This window comes from Martes martes, assembly GCF_963455335.1.
Source record: "Martes martes genome assembly, chromosome: 11".
Classification (NCBI taxonomy): Eukaryota; Metazoa; Chordata; class Mammalia; order Carnivora; family Mustelidae; genus Martes; species Martes martes.
The window spans coordinates 33,537,846-33,560,803 of NC_137899.1; the positions used below are offsets into that span (position 1 = coordinate 33,537,846).

The 22,958-nt window shown below is 38.9% G+C and overlaps 1 protein-coding gene across 4 annotated transcripts in view; it reads left to right on the forward strand.

The window, feature by feature from the left end:
• The window catches only part of CROT (carnitine O-octanoyltransferase), a 53,888-nt gene that overhangs the window by 11,707 nt on the left and 19,223 nt on the right, over positions 1 to 22,958 (forward strand). For all 4 annotated transcript variants that reach the window (XM_080818973.1, XM_080818975.1, XM_080818972.1 and 1 more), the window contains exons 7-10: positions 4,395 to 4,503; positions 7,323 to 7,416; positions 8,592 to 8,717; positions 10,056 to 10,157. In XM_080818973.1, the coding sequence (XP_080675099.1) occupies positions 4,395 to 4,503; positions 7,323 to 7,416; positions 8,592 to 8,717; positions 10,056 to 10,157 (431 nt within the window). The remainder of the gene's footprint in view (positions 1 to 4,394; positions 4,504 to 7,322; positions 7,417 to 8,591; positions 8,718 to 10,055; positions 10,158 to 22,958) is intronic.

A 22,958-nucleotide genomic window follows, 5' to 3' on the forward strand; every position in this document is an offset into this window, starting at 1 on the left:
CATTAGTAGGCATAAAATACATTTTTAAAGGCATAAGAGTAGCTAAAGTTACTTTTGTGACACCTGGAGATGGAGATTATCAGGGGAATCAGTACCAGTACCAAATCTTACCACAATTAAATCGGGTATTTGGTAGTCTAAAGAGGAGAACATAGCAAAAGAGACCAAGGTGGGAAGAAAGGAAGGACAGTGGTCGCCTGGAAGCCAGGAGAAGAAAATGTTGTATCAAATGCACCAGAGGCCAAATGAGATTAAAAAAAAAAAAAAAAAGTGACCATTGTATTTATCAACATGATATGGACTGAGTCTGCCCTGACAAGAGCAGTCTTAGTGGAAGTTGGGGATGGAGCTCAGTTGGAGGAGGTGAAAACAAACCAAGTAAGTAGTGACACCATTTGGAACTAATGCTTACAGAAGAAGCTTTGATGTGCAGTGGGAGGGACTTCATTTATTTTTTAAAAATGAGTAATATTTAACATAGGAATGACATAGGAGAGAGAGAGAAAAATAATCTGGCAGGGGAAAGGATAAGCAGCCAAAGTCATTGAAAAGATAAGAACTGAGAGGATCAAGAGTAGAAACAGTGGAGGGTTGGTCTTTGAGAGGAACAAGGATGAGAAGGAATGCAGAAAGTGCATCTGGGTGGAAATAGATGGGTCAATTTTTTTGTGGGAAGATGAGGAGGTCTATGTAATCTTTGTGTTTTCCTTGGTGAAATGAGAACTGAGGTCATTAGCTGGAGTAGAAGACTTGAGGAGAAAGGAGAAGGTTTAAAATACTAGTCATTTTGGGAGGGTACCTGGCTGGCTCAGTGGGTAAGTATCTGACTTTTGTTTTTGGGCTCATGTCATGATCTCAGGGTCGTGGGATGAGCCCCACGTTGGGCTCTGTGCTCAGCATGGAGTCTGCTTGAGATTCTCTCTCTCCCTGCCTCTGCCTCTCCCCCAGCTTGCTCTCTCTTTCAAAATAAATAAATAAATAGGTAAAATCTAAAAAAAAAAAAAAATACTAGTCATTTTGGAAAGTGGGAGAAGCAAATGTGCTAGGGGAATGCAGGGTAGCTGATCAGTGTTGAGTGCCCATTTGAAATGGTGTGTTTAAGAATTTAAAGTTAGATTAGACTGTGTGTTTTTTTCTTCAGCAACAATCAGGCAGGCACAGAGCGAGAGAGTGAAAGATTTAAGGATTTTACAAGGAAGAAATTAAAATGCTGGGCCATGGAATCTGTCTTTGACACAGAGAAAATTGAAGAGATTATGCATGCGAAGGCAGCATGTAAGGCTCTGGCTAAGAGGATAATGTCATTAAGGAGGCAGTAGTTGAGAACTATTTTTATTTTTACTTACCCCTTAAGAGACCATTAAGACTAATTCAGTCTTTTATTCTGTTTTACCTCATTTACCCCTTAAGAGACCATTAAGACTAATTCTGCCTTTTATTCTGTTTTACCTCATTTGCCTGAGCAGTTCAAACCTCTCAGGTCATCTCTTATCTAGATTCAGGGATTTGTGTGTAGCCTAATTTGATCCAAGTTTCCCACTACTGTGACCCACCCTTCCTCCATTTCCCAGACTCTTCTGCTATACTTTCTGGAGCTCGTGGTCAGCAAAATCCTTTATATCCTCAACCTTTTCTCTGGAAGTTCCTGTTTCCTTCTGAAAGGTACTATTACTGAACCTGGTTATTTGAGATCCCTGCATTCCCTATAACCATCTCAAGTGAGTATATTTTTTTGTCATACTGTGGTACTAGAGGATATATAGGAGATGTTGGTGTCCTTTTTATTTCTGGTGGCCCTTGTCCCTTTTTTTTTTTCCCTTCCTTACAGTTCGAGCTCTTGAAAAAAGGAAAGCTATTAGGTTACGTCACCAGAGCTTGTCATTGTCGTAGTGACCTTTTTTCCTTTAATTCTTAATAAAATTTTTTTAATTTAAATTCAATTAAACATATATGGTATTATTAGTTTCTGAGGTAGAATTTAGTATTCCCCATTGCTTTATCACCAGTCTCACTTTCTTTTCATCACTACTTCATTCACATTCTTTTCTTTCTTTCTTTTTTTTAAATTTTTTTTAAGTTTTTATCAATTTATTTGACAGAGAGAGAGAGAGGGAGAGAGCACAAGCTGGGGAACAGCAGTCGGAGGGAGAGGGAGAAGCAGGCTTCCCTGCTGAGTAGGGAGCCTGATGCAGGGCTCAATCCCAGGGCCCTGGAATTATGACCTGAGCCGAAGGCAGAGGCTTAACCATCCGACTGAGTCACCCAGGCGCCCCCCACATTCTCGTTCTCGATGACTTAAGCTTCTAGGTGTAGATAATCCATGATCTCCTTTCCTTCACTTTTTTCATCCAGTAATCTGAACCTTCACTCCTTCTCAGGCAACCACACACCTGTGGTCATGCCGTAGAACTTATTATAAAAAACTCATGTCCTCTAACATAGAAATTATAAGCATTTCATTCTGATCTCCACCTTCTCTTCACAACTCATTTCCTTTACTAGTCTACCTTAGCTATTTCTTTGACCACGCTGTGATTTCAATTGAGTTATGGAATAGTTCTTCACAGTTCCAGTCCTCCCTCTTGCACCCCCAATCTGTACTTCTTTCTGTGCTTATTCACTGGAATTAACTCCTTCATACACATTCAAATCTTTGCCCACTTGCTCCTTCCTCACTGTACCCACACCTCATCATGGTTTAATTTTCATTGTTTCTCTTGCCTCTATATATTAAAGACACCTACCCTAGCAATTTACTTGGCCTGAGAAAACCTCATTTGATTTTCTCAAACCCCAAATGGATCCACAGCATGAACTTGCCATATTGTTTTGTCATGTTATTCTCTCACTTCCAGAGAGACTATTTCATGCCTTTTTCCTTCCTTATTCTCAGCTAATGGTCTCCTCTTCTCAACAAATGTAAAGCAGTCTCTCCATCACTAAATCTAGTAGCCTATCTGTCAGGTGGAATGATGCCTCCCCACCCGCCAGAGATGTTCACTTTCTAATCCGTGGAATCTGTTGAATGTTTTAGGTTGCATGGTAAAGGGCAGTAAAGGTTGCAGATGAAATTAAGGCTGTTAATCAGTTGACCTAAACATGGGAAGATTATTCTGGATTATTCATGTGGGTACAGAGTAATCACAGGAGTTCTCATAAGTGAAGAGAGAGGCATAGAGAGAATCAAACTAATGGCAGCAAATTGATGCAAAGTCATGAACCTCCCTTGATGGCTTTGAGGTGGAAGAGGCGAGTCCTGAGTCCAGGAGTATGGGTAGCCTCTGGAAACTAGAAAGGTGAAGGAAATTCGTTCTCCTCTAGAGCCTCCAAAAGGAACACAGGTATGCTGACACTTTCATTTTAGTCTACTAAGACACATTTCAGATTTCTGGTCCCCAGACCTGTTAGGACCTGGTCAGTAAATGACAGAAAAAAAAAAGGTAGTATTAAATGTAAAAAGATATGGAGGGTTTTGAAGGAGAAGAGAGAAGTAATGTTTTGGAAATAGTCATGAAAGACAAGGAAAATACATGCCTCACCTCCTAGGACTTGAGAAAATAGGATATTAGAGAAAAAAAGTGCTGTCAGGAGGTGGTGTTTCTCATCGTTGATGGATTTTGGGAGATAATGTGTGCAAAGCATTTACCGCAGTTCTTGTACGTATCAGCCAGTAAATTTCCTTCTGTTGGTAATATATTTCTTCTCTTTTTTTTTCTTAGAGGGAAGAAGCAGAGATCATATAGGAAGCCATTTGTTAAAAGGAATAATAATTGAAAAATGAGGCTAAATCAGAATAGTCTGAGGTTTACAGCAAAGTAGTAGTTCTTGGGGATTTAAGGCATACCCAGAAAATCATAGAATAAGTTATCAGTGGCTTACCAGGTGTCATTAGAACCTTAAGTAAAACTAGATTTGGCAAAAGCATTCTTGCCACGCAGGCAAACAGTGCCCTTTCTCAACTGAAAACTATTTTATTTAGAAACCATAGCTAGATATTACTGCAATTAAATGATGAGTGGTCAACATTGAAATAAACCCAAAGAAAAACTAATTCAAATAGCTCTTCTCCAGGATTCCTTGCCTACCCTATTCCCCTTGTCATTGCTGTCCATGAATAAACCAGAGAGCCCTGCAGTAGTTTGGGATTTATGCGAGTCTCAGGGTGTACAAATACTTGAAACTCCATGGGTTTTTCATGTTTCACATGGACAGTTTTCAAAAGTGTATACTTATATCATAATTGAAAGTCCACCTTATTGTTCATATGATATATTTGATGAGTATATGATGAAGTATTGGAGCAAGGGTTATTTTCTTCTACTGGGTGTAAATATGCAGTTTTACTCTTATGTAACTTTGAGAGATCGAGTTTGTGTTTCTGTTTCTTTTTCCAGAGAGTGAAGGACATTCCCCAACTCACATTGCAGTGCTTTGTCGAGGCCGAGTTTTTGTCTTCGATGTAATACATGAAGGATGTTTGATCACCCCACCAGAGATTTACAGGTTTTCATTCTACTTTCTTGAGTCTTGAGGTGTTAAGCTTTTGCTTGAGTTTAAAAAATAAATATTCAGAATTGCCTTTTTTATAGGTAAGAGTAAGCTAAAAAGAATTTTATGTATGCTGATTTTTCAAAAGTATTTTTATTTCATTTTATTTTAAAAAATTTTTTAAAGATTTTATTTATTAGAGAGTGAGTGAGAGAGAAACCACGAGCAGAGGGAGAGGTAGAGGGAGAAGCAGGCTCCCCCTGAGCAGGAAGCCCGATGCTGGGCTCCATCCTGGACCCTGGGATCGTGAACTGAGCCTAAGGCAGACGCTTAGCCATCTGAGCCACCCAGGTGCCCCTGTCTGCTGTAGCATTTATTAATCTTTTGACTTTTTCAAGAAAAATCATTGTTAATCATCTGTTTTTTAGAGCAGCTGCCGGAACTTGCATTCCCACCAACTGTAAGAAGGTTCCCCTTTCTCCACAGCCTCACCAAAATCTGTTGTTTCCTGACTTGTTAATTTTAGCCATTCTGACTGGTGTGAAGTGGTATCTCATTGTGGTTTTGGTTTGTATTTCCCTGATGCCGAGTGATGTGGAACAGTTGTATTTCCCTAATGCTGAGTGATGTGGAACATTTTTCATGCCATGATTAATGGTTTACGGCAACATCGAGCTGAAAGCCCCCTCCTGGGCCAGCTGATTGCAGCTGGCTCCCCGACTCCGATGCCTGTGAGCTCTGCCATACTCAGGCACCCCCAATCTTTCTGTGACCCTGGGGATCCTGAGACCATGCTGTCCCAACTAGGATTCCACCTCACTTTGCCACCTGAGCACCTTTCAGGTGGGTGGCCTTCACCAGAACAGACTTCTAGAAGTTCTTATTTTCTGCTCTGCTGCTAGATAATTTTCCAATAGCTGGAAGCTCCCTCCCCTCCATGGTTTATCTTCCTGTATATCTCCTCAGATTCACTTCTCCGCATCTCCTGCCTTGCAGAAAGTGGTTGCTTTTCTATTTGTAGAATTGCAGCTCTTCTTTCTTTAGAACTCTGGTTGAGTTCAGAGGTGTTCAGAATGATCTGATAGCTATCTAGCTGAATTCCAGGGACCAGATGAAACTAAGGTCTCCTACTCCTCTACCATCTTAGAAAGTCCTCTTTGTTAGCAATTCTTGAAACACAGGTTATCTGTGATCTTTGCACGTACTTGTGCTTTCTGTTTGGAATGCTCTTTTCTTCCTTATCCACCTTTTGAATAAGCAAGCATTCTTTCTCAAGGCTTATGTCTCTATTCACATATCACCACAAAGTTAACTTTTTGCTGATTTCCCCTTCTCTTTCTGATAATAACCATCCAAATAGCTGTGAAGATTTCCTTCCTTTTTAAGGGTGAATAATGTTCCACTGTGTGTGTGTGTGTGTGTGTGTGTGTGTTTATGTATGTATGTATTTTTAGTACACTTTATTTATCCATTCATCTGTCAACAAATAGTTAAGTTGCTTCTACCTCTTGGTTATTGTGAATAATGCTGTGGTGAACATGGGAGTGTAGATGTCTCTTCAAGGTCCTGATCTCAATTCCTTTGGATATATACCCAGAACTGGGATTGCTGGATCACAAAGTAGTTCTACATTTAATTTCTTGAGGAACATCCATACTGTTTTCTGTAGTGGCTGGACCAATTTACACTCCCACCAGCAGTGCACAGGAGTTCTTTTCTCCACATCCTCACCAGCGCTCATTTCTTACCTTTCTGGTAATAACCATCCAGATAGCTGTGAGGTGATATATCGTTGTGGTTTTGATTTATACTTCCCTGATGATTAGTCATGTTTAGTACCTTTGCATGTACTTGCTGACCATTTTTCTGTCTTCTTTGAAGAAATGTCTGTTTAGTTCCTTTGCCTATTTTTAAGTCAGATTGGTTCTTTTTGCTACTGAGTTATAGGGGTTCCTTATATATTTTGGATATTCTTATCAGATATAAATATCAGATATAAATATTCTTATCAGATATATGGCTTGCAAATACTTTCTCATATTCTGTAGGTTGCCTTTTAATTTTGTTGTTAACTGTGTGGAAGTTTTTGGTTTGATGTAATCTCACTTGTCTATTTTTACTTGTGTTGTCTGTGCTTTTGTTGTCTTTGTGAAACCTGTGGATTTTTGTCTGATGAAAATGTATTTCTTTGTTGAAGAACCCTGTTATTTACTTGTCATCTGTGTAAAAATCTGATGAAATTCATCAGATTGGGAGAAGCAAGTACTTTGAGAGGAAATAATTTGTCTTCATCTAATAATCTTTACAATGATGATAAGTAGCAACAGCAAATGTGAAAATATTTAAAACTGACTGCATAGTACTTCTGTTTTTGAGGTTACATACAAATATTAATCGGATATAGTGTAATTTCTTAAGTATATATACACATAGTTTTTAGTTAGATAAGATATACATAATATTTGTAATATTATTTATCATAATATTTTTCAAGTTCTCTATTGTAAGAGGTATTCATTGTAAGGAGTATTGACTTGGACCCCAGAAGTACAAGTACATTTGGAAGTATAAATAATACTAGCCAAACAGTCAATTTATTTACTTAAGTTGTTGTCAGATGTACTTTTGTGTTAATAGGCCACATACTCATTTTTTAAAAAACAAGATATGGTGTGAGAGATAAATCCACTGCTGTTGAGATCATAATCCCTTTCTTTGGGTAATATATGAAAACATATAAGTACTGGTAAGTATTATGACCTATTAAAGACTAAAAGTAGCTAGTGATCGTGCTTATGCTCTTTTTAAATACTCTTTCTTTAATCTTCCCTAAGGCAATTGACATACATTCGCAGGAAGTGCCATAGTGAACCTGATGGACCTGGGATAGCAGCATTGACTAGTGAGGAACGAACTCAATGGGCTAAGGTTATATGGTTTTCTTTTGTTGTTCTTTTAAGATTTTATTTATTTATTTATTTATTTAAAGAGAGCTTGAGCAGGGAGAAGGAGAGAGGGCATCTCAAGTGAACTCCGCGTGGAGCCTGATGCAGGGCTCCATTCCACAGCCCTGAGATCATGACATGAGTTGAAATCAAGAGTTGGACATTCAGCCAACTGAGACACCCAGGTGCCCCTCTTTTTTTTTAATTGAGGTATATTTGACATAAAATTATATTCGTTTCAGTGTACAACATAATGATTAGTTGTGTATATATATTACAGAATGATCACAATAAACTGATTAACATCCATCATCTCATATAATTACAAATTTTTTTCTTGTGGTGAGGACTTTTAAGATTCTAGGGGCACCTGGGTGGCTCACGTCATCATCCCAGGGTCCTGGGATTGAGCCCTACATGGGGCTTCCTGCTCAGAGCAGTGGGAAGTCTGCTTCTACCTCTCCCTTTGTCCCTCCCCTAGCTTATGCTCTCTCTCTTGCGCTTTTTCTCAAATAATTAAATAGATAGATAGATAGATAGATATTTTTTTAAAAAGAAGTATTCTGTTAGCAATTTTCAAATATGTAATACAGCATTATTAACTTTATAGACATCCTCCATGTTTTGAAAGTTTGTGTTATGTCACTTTACTTTCACAAAGGACCTACTTCAGTACTTGTTTTTGTCCATTGAAAGAAACCCAGAAAGGATTTTTGCTGTTATGAAAAAAGGCAAAAAGCAAAAATAGTGTTCAGCATTTTTTTTTTTCTGCATGCTCCCTGAGGAGCAATAGTGGCAGCAACAAGCTCCTTCCCCAGGAGCTACCCTCAGTATCTCAGCATCAAGCTTTGAACATCTGTGCCTACAAGCATCTGTGCTTTATCTCACTTTATTTGTGCATCCTCTACCAAAACGTGTCTTATGTTATCAGTAAAGCCTCTAAGAGAGGTCATTTTTGGGGCCCAGGAATGTTCAAACATTTTTCCGTATAAATTAATAGTAATTGCTTTTCTGCTTTTTACCATTTTGACTTAAGAATGCTCTACTTCCAGATAGCAGTTTACACTTTTGATGAACCTTTTCCCTAACAAATTATTTTGAGATTTTTCTGGATATAGTTAATTTCTAATATTTAATCACTTTCTCTTTACCCATTAGGCACGAGAGTATTTGATTAGTCTCGATCCAGAGAATTTGACTATGTTAGAAAAAATTCAGAGCAGTTTACTGGTATATTCCATAGTGGATAGCAGTCCACATGTAACACCAGAAGATTATTCTCAGGTACGTAAGTATCTTGCTCTGTTATTTCTTCTCACAAATTATCTGGAAGACTCTTCTGTATATCAAAGATGAGAAGATTTTTTTTGTTATATGCAGGGTTTTAAAATTTTTTCGTAGCTATCATATATATTTACCAAATTGGAGCTTATACATAAATAATCCTTCATAAATTCTTGCCTCATTGTTTAGGTAATGTAGATATATCTTGGACATTGTTTAAAGAAGTATGACTGTTGTTTGCACGTACAGAAAATTTGCATAGGACACTGGGCTAAATGAGCTTATCATTCCAGGGGTGACATGAGAACCTTCCTGTGACCCACACCAGGGTATCTTGACACCTTAGTTGCTGGGGTCTGTCCTAAGAGTTATAGCACTCTTCTAAGTTATTTATTTTAGCATTTAGTTTTATTGACAGACTTTAGTGAGTTTAAGAGTAAATGTGGCCTTACTTTGTATCCCCTCCCCTACCCACTCTGGGTAAGATTATCATTTCCTGGGAAACAATAAAAGGTAGTAGTCTTATTTGTAGACATCTCTTAGTCTTTTGAAAACATTTATATTAAATGATAGAAATAGTACAGAGTTGGAAAATCTTGTAGGTAGAAATAACTTTCTTTTATATAAATTGAACTTTATTTTTTAAGTAGGAGAGTTACCAAACTTCTTGAGGAAGAATATATTCTAATGTAGTACCGTTTGAACTTTTACTGCCAGAATCTAGTTAGACTTGGCATTTAGATTGCAGTCTACTACATACATACACACACGTAACAGAAGTTTCAGAAAATAGTAATTACTTTTACTATCTGTGATAGAATCTTAATATTTGTATTCTTTTTTTTTTGTAATGAATGTTTACTGTGATATATTAAATTGATTTCATGACTCCCTAATGGGCCAAAGCCTACTGTGTGAGAAATAAGCTTAGTGGATATGAATTCAGTATGAATTACAATATTATTAAAGTATCTTCTTCATAAGTGAACTCTAATGACTAAACTTAACCACAGCTTCTTAGACTATTCAAGTTGCAAAAGCTTTGTCTTTTCTTTTTAAGTTCTCTAAACCCTCATGACTATTGTACCAGCTTTCTGTTTTTCATAGGATTTTTGAGATTTTGAGAAATATTTAAAGACAGTGCTGGAATTAGTATTATCTCTTGAATATAATTATTATCATTTTACTAAATCTGGTTTACCTGAAGAGGAAAAGTGGTATCTTATATGTGTGTGTGTGTGTATACTTATATAATATACACACACATATAAGATGTAAATACTTATAAACCTCTTAATATTAAATTCTCTTAATTTTAAAATACTACATGTATTTTAGGTAACCACAATGACCCTTACAGGAGATCCAACTGTACGCTGGGGAGACAAATCTTATAACTTGATTTCCTTTTCCAATGGAGTATTTGGCTGTAGTTGTGATGTAAGTAAACTTACTGAAGTTATTTTTCCTTTCAAATGTTTAGGTTAATTTAGTGGCAATAAACTAAATAGGCTGTTCTGTGTTCATATAAATACATACTTTTATAGCTCTGTGACATTATACTAAAAGGTTTAGTTTAGTTTTTTTTTTATCAAAATTTTTTAAAGGTTTTATTTATTTATTTAACAGACAGAGATCACAAGTAGGCAGAGAGGCAGGCAGAGAGAGAGGAGGACGCAGGCTCCCTGCTGAGCAGAGAGCCCGATGTGGGGCTCAATCCCAGAACCCTGGGATCATGACCTGAGCTGAAGGCAGAGGTTTTTTTTGTTTTTTTTTTTTTAATTTTTTTATTTTAATAAACATATAATGTATTTTTATCCCCAGGGGTACAGGTCTGTGAATCGTCTGGTTTACACATTTCACAGCACTCATCATAGCCCATACCCTCCCCAATGTCCATTTCCCCACCACCCTCTCCCGTCCCCCTTCCCCCCCGCAACCCTCAGTCTGTTTCTTGAGATTGAGTCTTTTATGGTTTGTCTCCCTCCCAATCCCATCTTTTCATTTTTTCTTTTCCTACCTCCCCCCAAATCCCCCCACCTTGCATCTCCACTTCCTCATATCAAAGAGATCATATGATAGTTATATTTCTCCGATTGACTTATTTCGCTAAGCATGATACCCTCTAGTTCCATCCACGTCGTCGCAAATGGCAAGATTTCATGTCTTTTGATGGCTGCATAGTATTCCATTGTGTATATATACCACATCTTCTTTATCCATTCATCTGTTGATGGACATCTAGGCGCTTTCCACAGTTTGGCTATTGTGGACATTGCTGCTATAAACATTCGGGTGCACGTGCCCCTTCGGAGCACCACGTTTGTATCTTTAGGATATGTACCCAGGAGTGCAATTGCTGGGTCGTAGGGTAGCTCTATTTTCAGTTTTTTGAGGAACCTCCACACTGTTTTCCAGAGTGGTTGCACCAGCTTGCATTCCCACCAACAGTGTAGGAGGGTTCCCCTCTCTCCGCATCCTCGCCAGCATCTGTCATTTCTTGACTTGTTAATTTTAGCCATTCTGACTGGTGTGAGGTGGTATCTCATTGTGGTTTTGATTTGTATTTCCCTGATGCCGAGTGATGTGGAGCATTTTTTCATGTGTCTGTTGGCCATCTGGATGTCTTCCTTGCAGAAATGTCTGTTCATGTCCTCTGCCCATTTCTTGACTGGATTATTTGTTCTTTGGGTATTGAGTTTGATAAGCTCTTTATAGATTTTGGATACGAGCCCTTTATCTGATATGTCGTTTGCAAATATCTTCTCCCATTCTGTCAGTTGTCTTTTGGTTTTGTTAACTGTTTCCTTTGCTGTGCAAAAGCTTTTGATCTTGATGAAATCCCAATAGTTCATTTTTGCCCTTGCTTCTGTTGCCTTTGGCGATGTTCCTAGGAAGAAGTTGCTGCGGTTGAGGTCAAAGAGGTTGCTGCCTGCATTGTCCTCAAGGATTTTGATAGATTCCTTTCGCACATTGAGGTCCTTCATCCACTTTGAGTCTATTTTCGTGTGTGGTGTAAGGAAATAGTCCAATTTCATTTTTCTGCATGTGGCTGTCCAATTTTCCCAGCACCATTTGTTGAAGAGGCTGTCTTTTTTCCATTGGATATTCTTTCCTGCTTTGTCAAAGATTAGTTGACCATAGAGTTGAGGGTCTATTTCTGGGCTCTCTATTCTGTTCCATTGGTCTATATGTCTGTTTTTGGGCCAGTACCATACTGTCTTGATGATGACAGCTTTGTAATAGAGCTTGAAGTCTGGAATTGTGATGCCACCGACTTTGGCTTTCTTTTTCAATATTCCTTTGGCTATTCGAGGTCTTTTCTGGTTCCATATAAATTTTAGGATTATTTGTTCTATTTCTTTAAAAAAAATGGATGGGATTTTGATAGGGATTGCATTAAATGTGTAGATTGCTTTAGGTAGAATAGACATTTTCACAATATTTGTTCTTCCAATCCATGAGCATGGAATATTTTTCCATTTCTTTGTGTCTTCCTCAATTTCTTTCATGAGTACTTTATAGTTTTCTGAGTATAGATTCTTTGCCTCTTTGGTTAGATTTATTCCTAGGTATCTTATGGTTTTGGGTACGATTGTAAATGGGACTGACTCCTCAATTTCTCTTTCTTCTGTCTTGTTGTTAGTGTAAAGAAATGCGACTGATTTCTGTGCATTGACTTTATATCCTGACACTTTACTGAATTCCTGTATAAGTTCTAGCAGTTTTGGAGTGGAGCCTTTTGGGTTTTCCACATATAGTATCATATCATCTGCAAAGAGTGATAGTTTGACTTCTTCTTTGCCGATTTGGATGCCTTTAATTTCTTTTTGTTGTCTGATTGCTGAGGCTAGGACTTCTAGGACTATATTGAACAGCAGTGGTGATAACGGACATCCCTGCCGTGTTCCTGACCTTAGCGGAAAAGCTTTCAGTTTTTCTCCATTGAGAATGATATTTGCGGTGGGTTTTTCATAGATGGCTTTGATAATATTGAGGTATGTGCCTTCTATCCCTACACTTTGAAGAGTTTTAATCAGGAAGGGATGCTGCACTTTGTCAAACGCTTTTTCAGCATCTATTGAGAGTATCATATGGTTCTTACTCTTTCTTTTATTAATGTATTGTATCACATTGATGGATTTGCGGATGTTGAACCAACCTTGCAGCCCTGGAATAAATCCCACTTGGTCGTGGTGAATAATCCTTTTAATGTACTGTTGGATCCTATTGGCCAGTATTTTGGTGAGAATTTTCGCATCTGTGTTCATCAAGGATATTGGTCTGTAATTCTCTTTTTTGGTGGGATCCTTGTCTGGTTTTGGGATCAAGGTGATGCTGGCCTCATAGAATGAGTTTGGAAGTTTTCCTTCCATTTCTATTTTTTGGAACAGTTTCAGGAGAATAGGAATTCATTCTTCTTTAAATGTTTGGTAGAATTCCCCTGGGAAGCCGTCTGGTCCTGGACATTTGTTTGTTTGGAGATTTTTGATGACTGTTTCAATCTCCTTACTGGTTATGGGTCTGTTCAGGTTATCTATTTCTTCCTGGTTCAGTTGTGGTAGTTTATACATCTCTAGAAATGTTTCCATTTCTTCCAGGTTGTCAAATTTGTTGCCATAGAGTTGCTCGTAGTATGTTCTTATAATTGTTTGTATTTCTTTGGTGTTGGTTGTGATCTCTCCTCTTTCATTCATGATTTTATTTATTTGCGTCCTTTCTCTTTTCTTTTTGATAAGTCTGGCCAGGGGCTTATCAATCTTATTAATTCTTTCAAAGAACCAGCTCCTAGTTTTGTTGATTTGTTCTATTGTTTTTTTAGTTTCTATTTCACTGATTTCTGCTCTGATCTTTATGATTTCTCTTCTCCTGCTGGGTTTAGGCTTTCTTTGTTGTTCTCTCTCCAGCTCCTTTAGGTGTAGGGTTAGGTTGTGTATTTGAGACCTTTCTTGTTTCTTGAGAAAGGCTTGCACTGCTATATATTTTCCTCTCAGGACTGCCTTTGTTGTGTCCCACAGATTTTGAACTGTTGTGTTTTCATTATCATTTGTTTCCATGAATTTTTTCAATTCTTAATTTCCTGGTTGACCCATTCATTTTTTAGAAGGATGCTGTTTAGTCTCCATGTATTTGCGTTCTTTCCAAATTTCCTCTTGTGATTGAGTTCGAGCTTCAGAGCATTGTGGTCTGAAAATATGCAGGGAATGATCTCGATCTTTTGGTACCGATTGAGACCTGATTTATGACCCAGGATGTGGTCTATTCTGGAGAATGTTCCATGTGCACTAGAGAAGAATGTATATTCTGTTGCTTTGGGATGGAATGTTCTGAATATATCTGTGATGTCCATCTGGTCCAGTGTGTCATTTAAGGCCTTTATTTCCTTGTTGATCTTTTGCTTAGATGATCTGTCCATTTCAGTGAGGGGAGTGTTAAAGTCCCCTGCTATTATTGTATTACTGTCGATGTATTTCTTTGATTTTGTTATTAATTGGTTTATATAGTTGGCTGCTCCCATGTTAGGGGCATAGATATTTAAGATTGTTAGATCTTCTTGTTGGACAGACCCTTTGAGTATGATATAGTGTCCTTCCTCATCTCTTATTATAGTCTTTGGCTTAAAATCTAATTGATCTGATATAAGGATTGCCACCCCAGTTTTCTTCTGATGTCCATTAGCATGGTACATTGTTTTCCACCCCCTCACTTTAAATCTGGAGGTGTCTTCGGGTCTAAAATGAGTTTCTTGTAGGCAGCATATTGATGGGTTTTGTTTTTTTATCCATTCTGATACCCTGTGTCTTTTGATTGGGGCATTTAGCCCATTAACATTCAGGGTAACTATTGAGAGATATGAATTTAGTGCCATTGTATTGCCTGTAAGGTGACTGTTACTGTATATTGTTTCTGTTTCTTTCTGATCTACTACTTTTAGGGTCTCTCTTTGCTTAGAGGACCCCTTTCAATATTTCCTGTAGAGCTGGTTTGGTGTTTGCAAATTCTTTCAGCTTTTGTTTGTCCTGGAAGCTCTTTATCTCTCCTTCTATTTTCAATGATAGCCTAGCCGGATATAGTATTCTTGGCTGCATGTTTTTCTCGTTTAGTGCTCTGAATATATCATGCCAGTTCTTTCTGGCCTGCCAGGTCTCTGTGGATAGGTCCGCTGCCAATCTAATGTTTTTACCCTTGTATGTTACAGACTTCTTTTCCCGGGCTGCTTTCAGGATTTTCTCTTTGTCGCTAAGACTTGTAAATTTTACTATCAGGTGACGAGGTGTGGACCTATTTTTATTGATTTTGAGGGGCGTTCTTAGCATCTCCTGGATTTTGATGTTTGTTCCCTTTGCCATATTAGGGAAATTCTCTCCAATAATTGTCTCCAATATACCTTCTGCTCCCCTCTCTCTTTCTTCTTCTTCTGGAATCCCAATTATTCTAATGTTGTGTCGTCTTATGGTGTCACTTATCTCTCGAATCCTCTCCTCGTGTTCCAGTAGTTGTTTGTCTCTCTTTTGCTCAGCTTCTTTATTCTCTGTCATTTGGTCTTCTATGTCACTAATTCTTTCTTCTGCCTCATTTATCCTGGCAGTGAGAGCTTCCATTTTTGATTGCACCTCATGAATAGCTTTTTTGATTTCAACTTGGTTAGATTTTAGTTCTTTTATTTCTCCAGAAAGGGCTTTTATCTCTCCGGAGAGGGTTTCTCTAATATCTTCTATGCCTTTTTCGAGCCCGGCTAGAACCTTGAGAATTGTCATTCTGAACTCTAGATCTGTCATGCTACCTATGTCTGTATTGATTAGGTCTCCAGCCTTCGGTACGGCCTCTTGTTCTTTTTTTTGAGGTGAGTTTTTCCGCCTTGTCATTTTGTCCAGGTAGGATTTGCTTTCTCCTGCTGTGGAATTCCGCTGTTCTTGATGACTGAAGTTGGTTTTGGCTGGGTTTCTTGTTGATCTTCTGGGGGAGGGGCCTGTTGTAGTGATTCTCAAGTGTCCTTGCCGCAGGCGGAATTGCACCGCCCTTGCCAGGGGCCGGGCTAAGGAATCCGCTCGGGTTTGCTTTCGGGAGCTTTTGTTCACTGAGTGCTTTCCGTAGAGTTCCGGAGGACAGGAATGAAGATGGCGGCCTCCCAATCTCTCGGCCCGGAGGAGCCGAGAGCTTGGGGTTCCGCTCCTCAGTGCGCTCTCAGAGCAAAGCGCCCAATAGCCCCGCCTCCCTGGCTTGCGGTTGAGCCTCGAGGAAAGCAGTCAATTGTTGGAGCTGGAGAAAAGTGCTGGGTCGCTTTTGTCTCCGTGGCCTCCGGCCGTGCTCCGAGCCCACCCAGCCTGCGACCGGCACAAGGTAACCCTGGGCTTAGAGCTCACTCCTCGGCTTTGTCGCTATAGCCGGCTTCCCCGCTCTAATACCTGCGAGCTCTGCGGCACTCAGACACCCCCAGTCCTTCTGTGACCCCGCGGGTCCTGGGGTTATGCTGACCCCGCCTGGGTTTCCCCCCGGTTTAGCCTCTGGAGCGATGTCTCCCAGTGGAGCCGACTTTTAAAAGTCCCGATTTTGTGCTCCGTCGCTCCGCCACTTGCCGGGTGCCGGCCCCTCCCCCCGGGATCTATCTTCCCGTCGCTTTGGATTCACTTCTCCGCAGGTCCTACCTTTCAGAAAGTGATTGATTTTCTGTTTCTGGGATTGTTGCTCTTCTTCTCTTCGATTTCCCGTTGGATTTGTAGGTGTTCACAATGGTTAGATAAGCTGTCTAGCTGATCTCCTGCTACCCGATGTCGTCTCAGCCTGCTACTTCTCCGCCATCTTGACTCCTCCTGAAGGCAGAGGTTTTAAAACACTGAGCCACCCAGGCGCCCTAAAAGGTTTAGTCTCGAATTCTCAGTGAAAACAGAGAATAGGACAAGTTATTTTCATTTGTAGTATGGCTAATAGTTTGGTGTGTATCTGCAAAGTGGAAGTTGCATGTATTTTATATAGTTATGGATTTTAAAGAATTATGAAGCTCTTTAAAATGCACTGTTACCGGGGCGCCTGGGTGGCTCAGTGGGTTAAAGCCTCTGCCTTCGGCTCAGGTCATGATCCCAGGGTCCTGGGATCGAGCCCCGCATCGGGCTCTCTGCTCAGCAGGGAGCCTGCTTCCCTTCCTCTCTCTCTGCCTGCCTCTGCCTACTTGTGATCTCTGTCTGTCAAATAAATAAATAAAATCTTTAAAAAAAAAAAAAATAAATAAAATAAAATAAAATGCACTGTTACCTATTAAGAATTAGAACCTATTTTTTTTTTTTTAAGATTTTAATTTATTTTTGCAAGAGAGAGGGAGAGGAGAAGGGAGCATGAGTGGTGGGGGGGAAGGGCAGAGGAAGAAGCAAACTCCCTGCTGAGCAGGGAGCCCCATGTAGGACTCCATCCCAGGATCCAAGGATCATGACCTGAGCAGATGCTTAACTGACTGAGCCACCCAGGTGCCTGAATTACAACTTAACTTTAAACGATTCAGCCTTATGTCTGTGTTCTTTGCACAGAGAAGTAGATGTGCATATATTTCTAGATTTTCCCAGTAATTTAACCATTTTCCTAAAATAGCACATGATCTTTGGAACATTTATTTATACTATAGATGATAAAGTATCTGGTGCTTCTACTATTTTTTTGCCTTCTTATTTAAAAAAATCTCTTTATTCTCCTGTGATCATCTTTATTATCTCTACCTTGCCATTTTCTGATTTTCAAGAAGTCTGTGAACCTAGAAAATTAAAAAACGAGAAGTTGCAATATACACTTATAATTTCATTGTAAGATCTTTCATAAAATATGGAACTGACTATAAAGTAGTGTGAGGTAGTTTTTTTGACCTGTCATATTGATCTGGGCTCAATAGCTGTATTAATCAGTATTTATTCAGTTTTAGGTGATGGAAACCTAAATTATACTGATATTAGCTTAAGGAGGTATTCGTTGGCATAGGAGTACAGTTAAGTTTGGGTAAGACTGACTTCCAGTGTACAAATGCTTTCAACAGAAATTTCTTTCTCCATTTTTTGACATTTTTTCCTATGTTTGACTTCATCTTCAGGTAGACTATCCCCTGTGATTGTTGTATCCACAATCTCATGTCTTCACAGCTCCTTTCATAGATTAGTGTTCCGTATGCAAATGGCCAGCTTACCATGGCTGCCCTCCCCCTTCTTCCCTGCAGTGGTTCCAACACAAGTCTTGAGAATAATGCTCACTGGTTGTTATTGGCCTTTGTCTATCATGTGCCCATTCTGAGGAGTCAGGTACTCTGAATCACCTGGCCTGGGTCACATGTTAAACCTTGGAATATAGAGGGTGGAATCGTTCTCATTCAAACCATTACAGATGTGTGGTGGTTGCCTACAGAAAAATCTCAGAAGAAGGTTAAGTGGTTGATGAGCAGGTAATAAAACTAGTTGTCTGTTACAGTAGCTCATCAGAGTGAAAGGTTGCTATGAGTGCTTTTAAAGATTTATTGTCTTTCCTCTTCCTTGGAGTTCATTGTTGACAAAATATTTCTTGTTAATTGCCTCAGTTTTCTTCTCTCGAGTTCTTTCTTTTATTCTTCTTGACTTTCTCAGTCTGGTTTATATTGTCACTCTTTCCTGGAACACTATCCTTTGTAAAGTAGCTAACTACTTCCTACCGTCTTCCTCTATTTCCTCCTCATACGTACTCAGACACTGCCTCCGTCTTAACAGCCTTTTCCTGTCTGCTGATTCTGACCTTAATGTTAAGTCTCACTTTTCCCTCCTGTGTGTGTTCTCTTCCTGTTTTAATAGTTTCATTGACTGTTTTTATATAGGTAGCTTGTAGTTAGTCTTTTTTTTTAAAGTTTTTGTTTAAATTCCAATTAGTTAACATACAGTACAATATTAGTTTCAGATGTACAATATAGTGATTCAGCAGTTCCATACATCACCTAGTGCTCATCATTACAAGTGAACTCCTTAATCCCCATCACCTATTTCACCTACCCGCTACCCACCTCCCCTCTGATAACCATCAGTTCTCTATAGTTAAGAGTCTGTTTGTATTTCTCTTTATTTTTCCCTTTGCTCATTTGTTTTGCTTGTTAAATTCCACATATAAGTGAAATCATTTGGTATTTGTCTTTCTCTGACCCATTTAGCTAAGCATAATACTCTCTAGCTCCATCCATGTTGTTGGAAATGGCAGAACTTTTTCATTTTTTATGGCTGAATAATACTCTGTTGTATATGTATACCACAACTTCTTTACCCATTCCTCAGTTGATGTAGCAGTTTTTCTTTTCTAGTTTTTACCTCTTCTCATTTTGAGAATTTTGTTTCATTGTATATTGTTCAAACTGGATGTTATATTGTTTCATAAGGTTAAGTTATTCTCATGATCAAGAGCTCATATCTTACTTGCCTTACTCACTTACAACCCTCAGCGCCCCCCCCCACAAAAAATATATATTGCACTACTTTGATTTTTTAAAGTTTTTTTTTTGTTTTCCCCCCCCATCTTATTTTATTTCTTTTCTGTTTCAGCATTCATTGTTTATGCACCACACCCAGTGCTCCATGCAATATGTGTCCTCCATAATACCCACCACCAGGCTCACCCAATCCTCCACTCCCATCCCCTCCAAAACCCTTAGTTTGTTTCTCAGAGTCCAGAGTCTCTCATGGTTTGTCTCCCCCTCCAATTTCCCCCAACTCACTTCTCCACTCCATCTCCCCATGTCCTCTGTGTTATTCCTTAGGCTCTACAAGTAAGTGAAACCATATGATAATTGACTTTCTCTGCTTGACTTATTTCACTCAGCATAATCTCCTCCAGTCCCGTCCATGTTGATACAAAAGTTGGGTATTCACCTTTTTTATGGAGGCATATATCCATTGTCTATATGGACCATATCTTCCTTATCCATTCGTCTGTTGAAGGGCATCTTGGCTCTTTCCACAGTTTGGCCACTTTGGCCGTTGCTGCTATGAACATTGGGGTACATATGGCCCTTCTTTTCACTACATCAGTATCTTTGGGGTAAATACCCATTTGCACTACTTTGATTTTTATTAATAGTACTAAACTCTTGCTATTTGTTCAAATTCAGGATGAAAATAACTTTAGGGATCTTCATTATCTCTGAATAAAGAATATTGGTGCCATAATAAACATACATCTCACCACAGATGAGATCTTGTAGTATGTGTATGGACATGTTTTATGTATATGTATTAACATCCATTTATTTATAAAATTGATCTGATTATCTCTTCTTGATAATCTGCTTTTAAATATTGGTTTCCCTCATAACTTAAGATGATTATAGAAAAAACAATTTAACCTATGTAAAACATCATTAGTAAATTTTATATAGTTGGTCTTTGAACAACATGGGTTTGAACTGTGTGGGTCCTCTTAAATGAATTTTTTTTCCAATAAATACATATTTTACTCTGTGATTGAAAAATAAGGTAGAAGTTGCCATGTGACTAAAAGTGAAGGGAAGGTGAAGGAGAGTTGCTGAGAAGGCTGGAACAGCAGACTGTCACCTGCTTGTGGCACTCCTTATCCTACTACCCGTGCAGAGTTTGGTTCACTGAGATTTTTAACAAAAAGTTGTGAAGGGGCTGTCTCTGGAGAGGGATTCTCAGTGAGGTGCCAAGACCAGTCATTGTCCACAGTTGGCCAAGGACCACAGAATGATAATCTGCTCTCCCCCCACCCCGCCATCCCTAGGGGTCCAGGAAATACTTGGGGCAGCGTAGCACCAGGTAGTAATGTGGGCTGTAAAGCCCAAGGTAGGAAGGAGCGCTGTCTAAATTGCTGAAAATTCTCTACAGCAGAGAATTAATATTGCTGGGAGCAGCTTGCCAGAATTTCCCACAAGCAGAAACTGAATTAGAACCACGTGGAGGGACCGGGTGGAGAAAGCAACCTAGAGAGAAGATAACAGTGCTGTGCCTTCCCCTGTTCTCTGCCTTTCCCTGGACTCTGCTTGAAAGGAGGTTGCCCACATTCCTGGGTAGCTTTGCTAACTTTGAGTGGGGATGAGGAGATGTGTGGTGCCTTATTCTACTCCTGTACTATATAGGATTTTCCTTATGATTTTTTTTTAAAGATTTTATTTATTTATTTGACAGAGATCACAAGTAGGCAGAGAGGCAGGCAGAGAGAGAGGAAGGAAAGCAGGCTTCCTGCTGAGCAGAGAGCCCGATGTGGGGCTCGATCCCAGGACCCTGAGATCATGACCTGAGCTGAAGGCAGAGGCTTTAGCCCACTGAGCCACCCAGGTGCCCCTCCTTATGATTTCCTTAATAACACTTTATTTTCTCTCTCTTTATTGTGAAAACACAGTGCATAATACAACACAAAACATGTTAATTGACTGTTTTTGTATTGGCAGATGTTATGTTCTGGTCAACAACAGGCAATTAGTAATTAAGTTAGTTCTGGGGAGTGAAAAGTTATATGTGGATTTTGATTGCATGGGAGGTCAGTGTTGTTCAGGGGTGAGCAGTATACTGTATACTGTAAAAGTTGGTCTGTTCTAAATGCAATGCCATGTTGCTGCTCTGTTCCATTGGTGTTTAAATATGTACTTTTGTGATCACAGTGGTTAATTACATTTCCCTCTTGGGATTTAAAATCCGGGGTCAACTACTTTGTCTTCTCCATCTAGGGTTTATTATTGGGCTTTGTGAAAAGCACATAGGAAACATGTAATAAAGAGTTAAATACTAACAGCAGTTACTGATTATTGCTGTGGTCTGCATTGTGTAGGAAGTACTTTATAAGCATCATGAAGATCATTTGTTACACCAACTATATGATTATTACCCCCACTAACAGATGAGGATTAAGTAACTTAAGAATTAAGTAACTTCAACAGTTGCACAACAGTTGAGTGGTAGAGTTTGGACACAGGATTGAAGCCCTATTCCTAAAAAGTATGTTACACATATTGTCTCCATATAAATTAAAAAAAAAAAAAAAGAAAAGCTAAATGAACAAATAAAACATCAGGAAAGCATATGAAGTTTTCATATTTCCTAACTTTTTAAAAAAATTGATATTTAGCTTTCCACCATGAGATGGGTAGGTAGAATTACCAGTCAGATACTTTTATCCTTTAGCCTTGTTCTTTCTTACTGGGTCCAGTAAAATAATTAAAAATTAATTTTACTGTTTCAAATGAAACAATATGTGATATCTCTGCAAATTCTTTGTAAAATTGTTAGATGCAGTTAGAAAATGGACTTGTCAATGACCCGTGAGTGTCACCTGTGACTTGTCAATGACCCGTGAGTGTCATTATCAAAGGACAGATGGGGTGAATTGCTCATGCATCTACTTCAGACCTCCCTCAAGAGTCTTTTCTGATGCTGTAGCTGCTATCTAGTTGGTAACAGTATTCATACTATATTTCTAGGCTCCAATGGGCTGTGAGATAGGCCAACAGATCTCTGTAATATTAGGGTGATACTTAAGACACCTAATTTACTCCTCAGTGTGGACCCAGATGTGCAGTCCATATCTTAAGCCTTCCTTCTTTCTCTCCAAAGCTGGTAGTCCCACATTCAGTTCATGAATGGTAACTGTTTAATGTAAATTGATAACAGTTAACATGGAGGGAAAAAACAAACAAACAACTGATGGAATTGTTGCCAAAGGACATGGAGAAAAGAAGGCAAAAATTTGTCCTCCAGAATAAATGATGGAAAAATTAACTAGCTGCAGTTCCTTCCTCTCAGTATAGCTGTTAAATCTCTAATACCCCTATAACTCAGCCCATCTTTCCAGCATTCCTTAAACATTGAGAAATATTTCTGCTGCATCTAAACACTCTTGTAGATATAAACATAAACTGATTATGCTTTTTAATAGTCACCTAGTGGCCTCTGTCTTTACTGATAAAGTTCATACAGTGCTCAATTTAGCCTTCAGAAAGTTTGTCATCCTCCTTTGCTTTTTGCACAGTGCTCTTCAAATTTCAGAATATCTTAGCATTGCACACATATACCTGCTTTCATTTCCAGTTTAAATAATGGTTATTTTCTCTAGATGGTTCATGGTTGCTTTACTTATACTCCTCCCCATTACCTCAAGATCCCTCATTAGGTGCTTCCAACTTTAAGTATTTGTTCCTTTGCAGCAAATAAAATACAGCAATCACTTACTATGCTGTAGGATTTCTCTGTGCTTGGGTGAGGCATTTGAATTCTGCACTTCAGTATGTATTAAGATTGGAAGGGA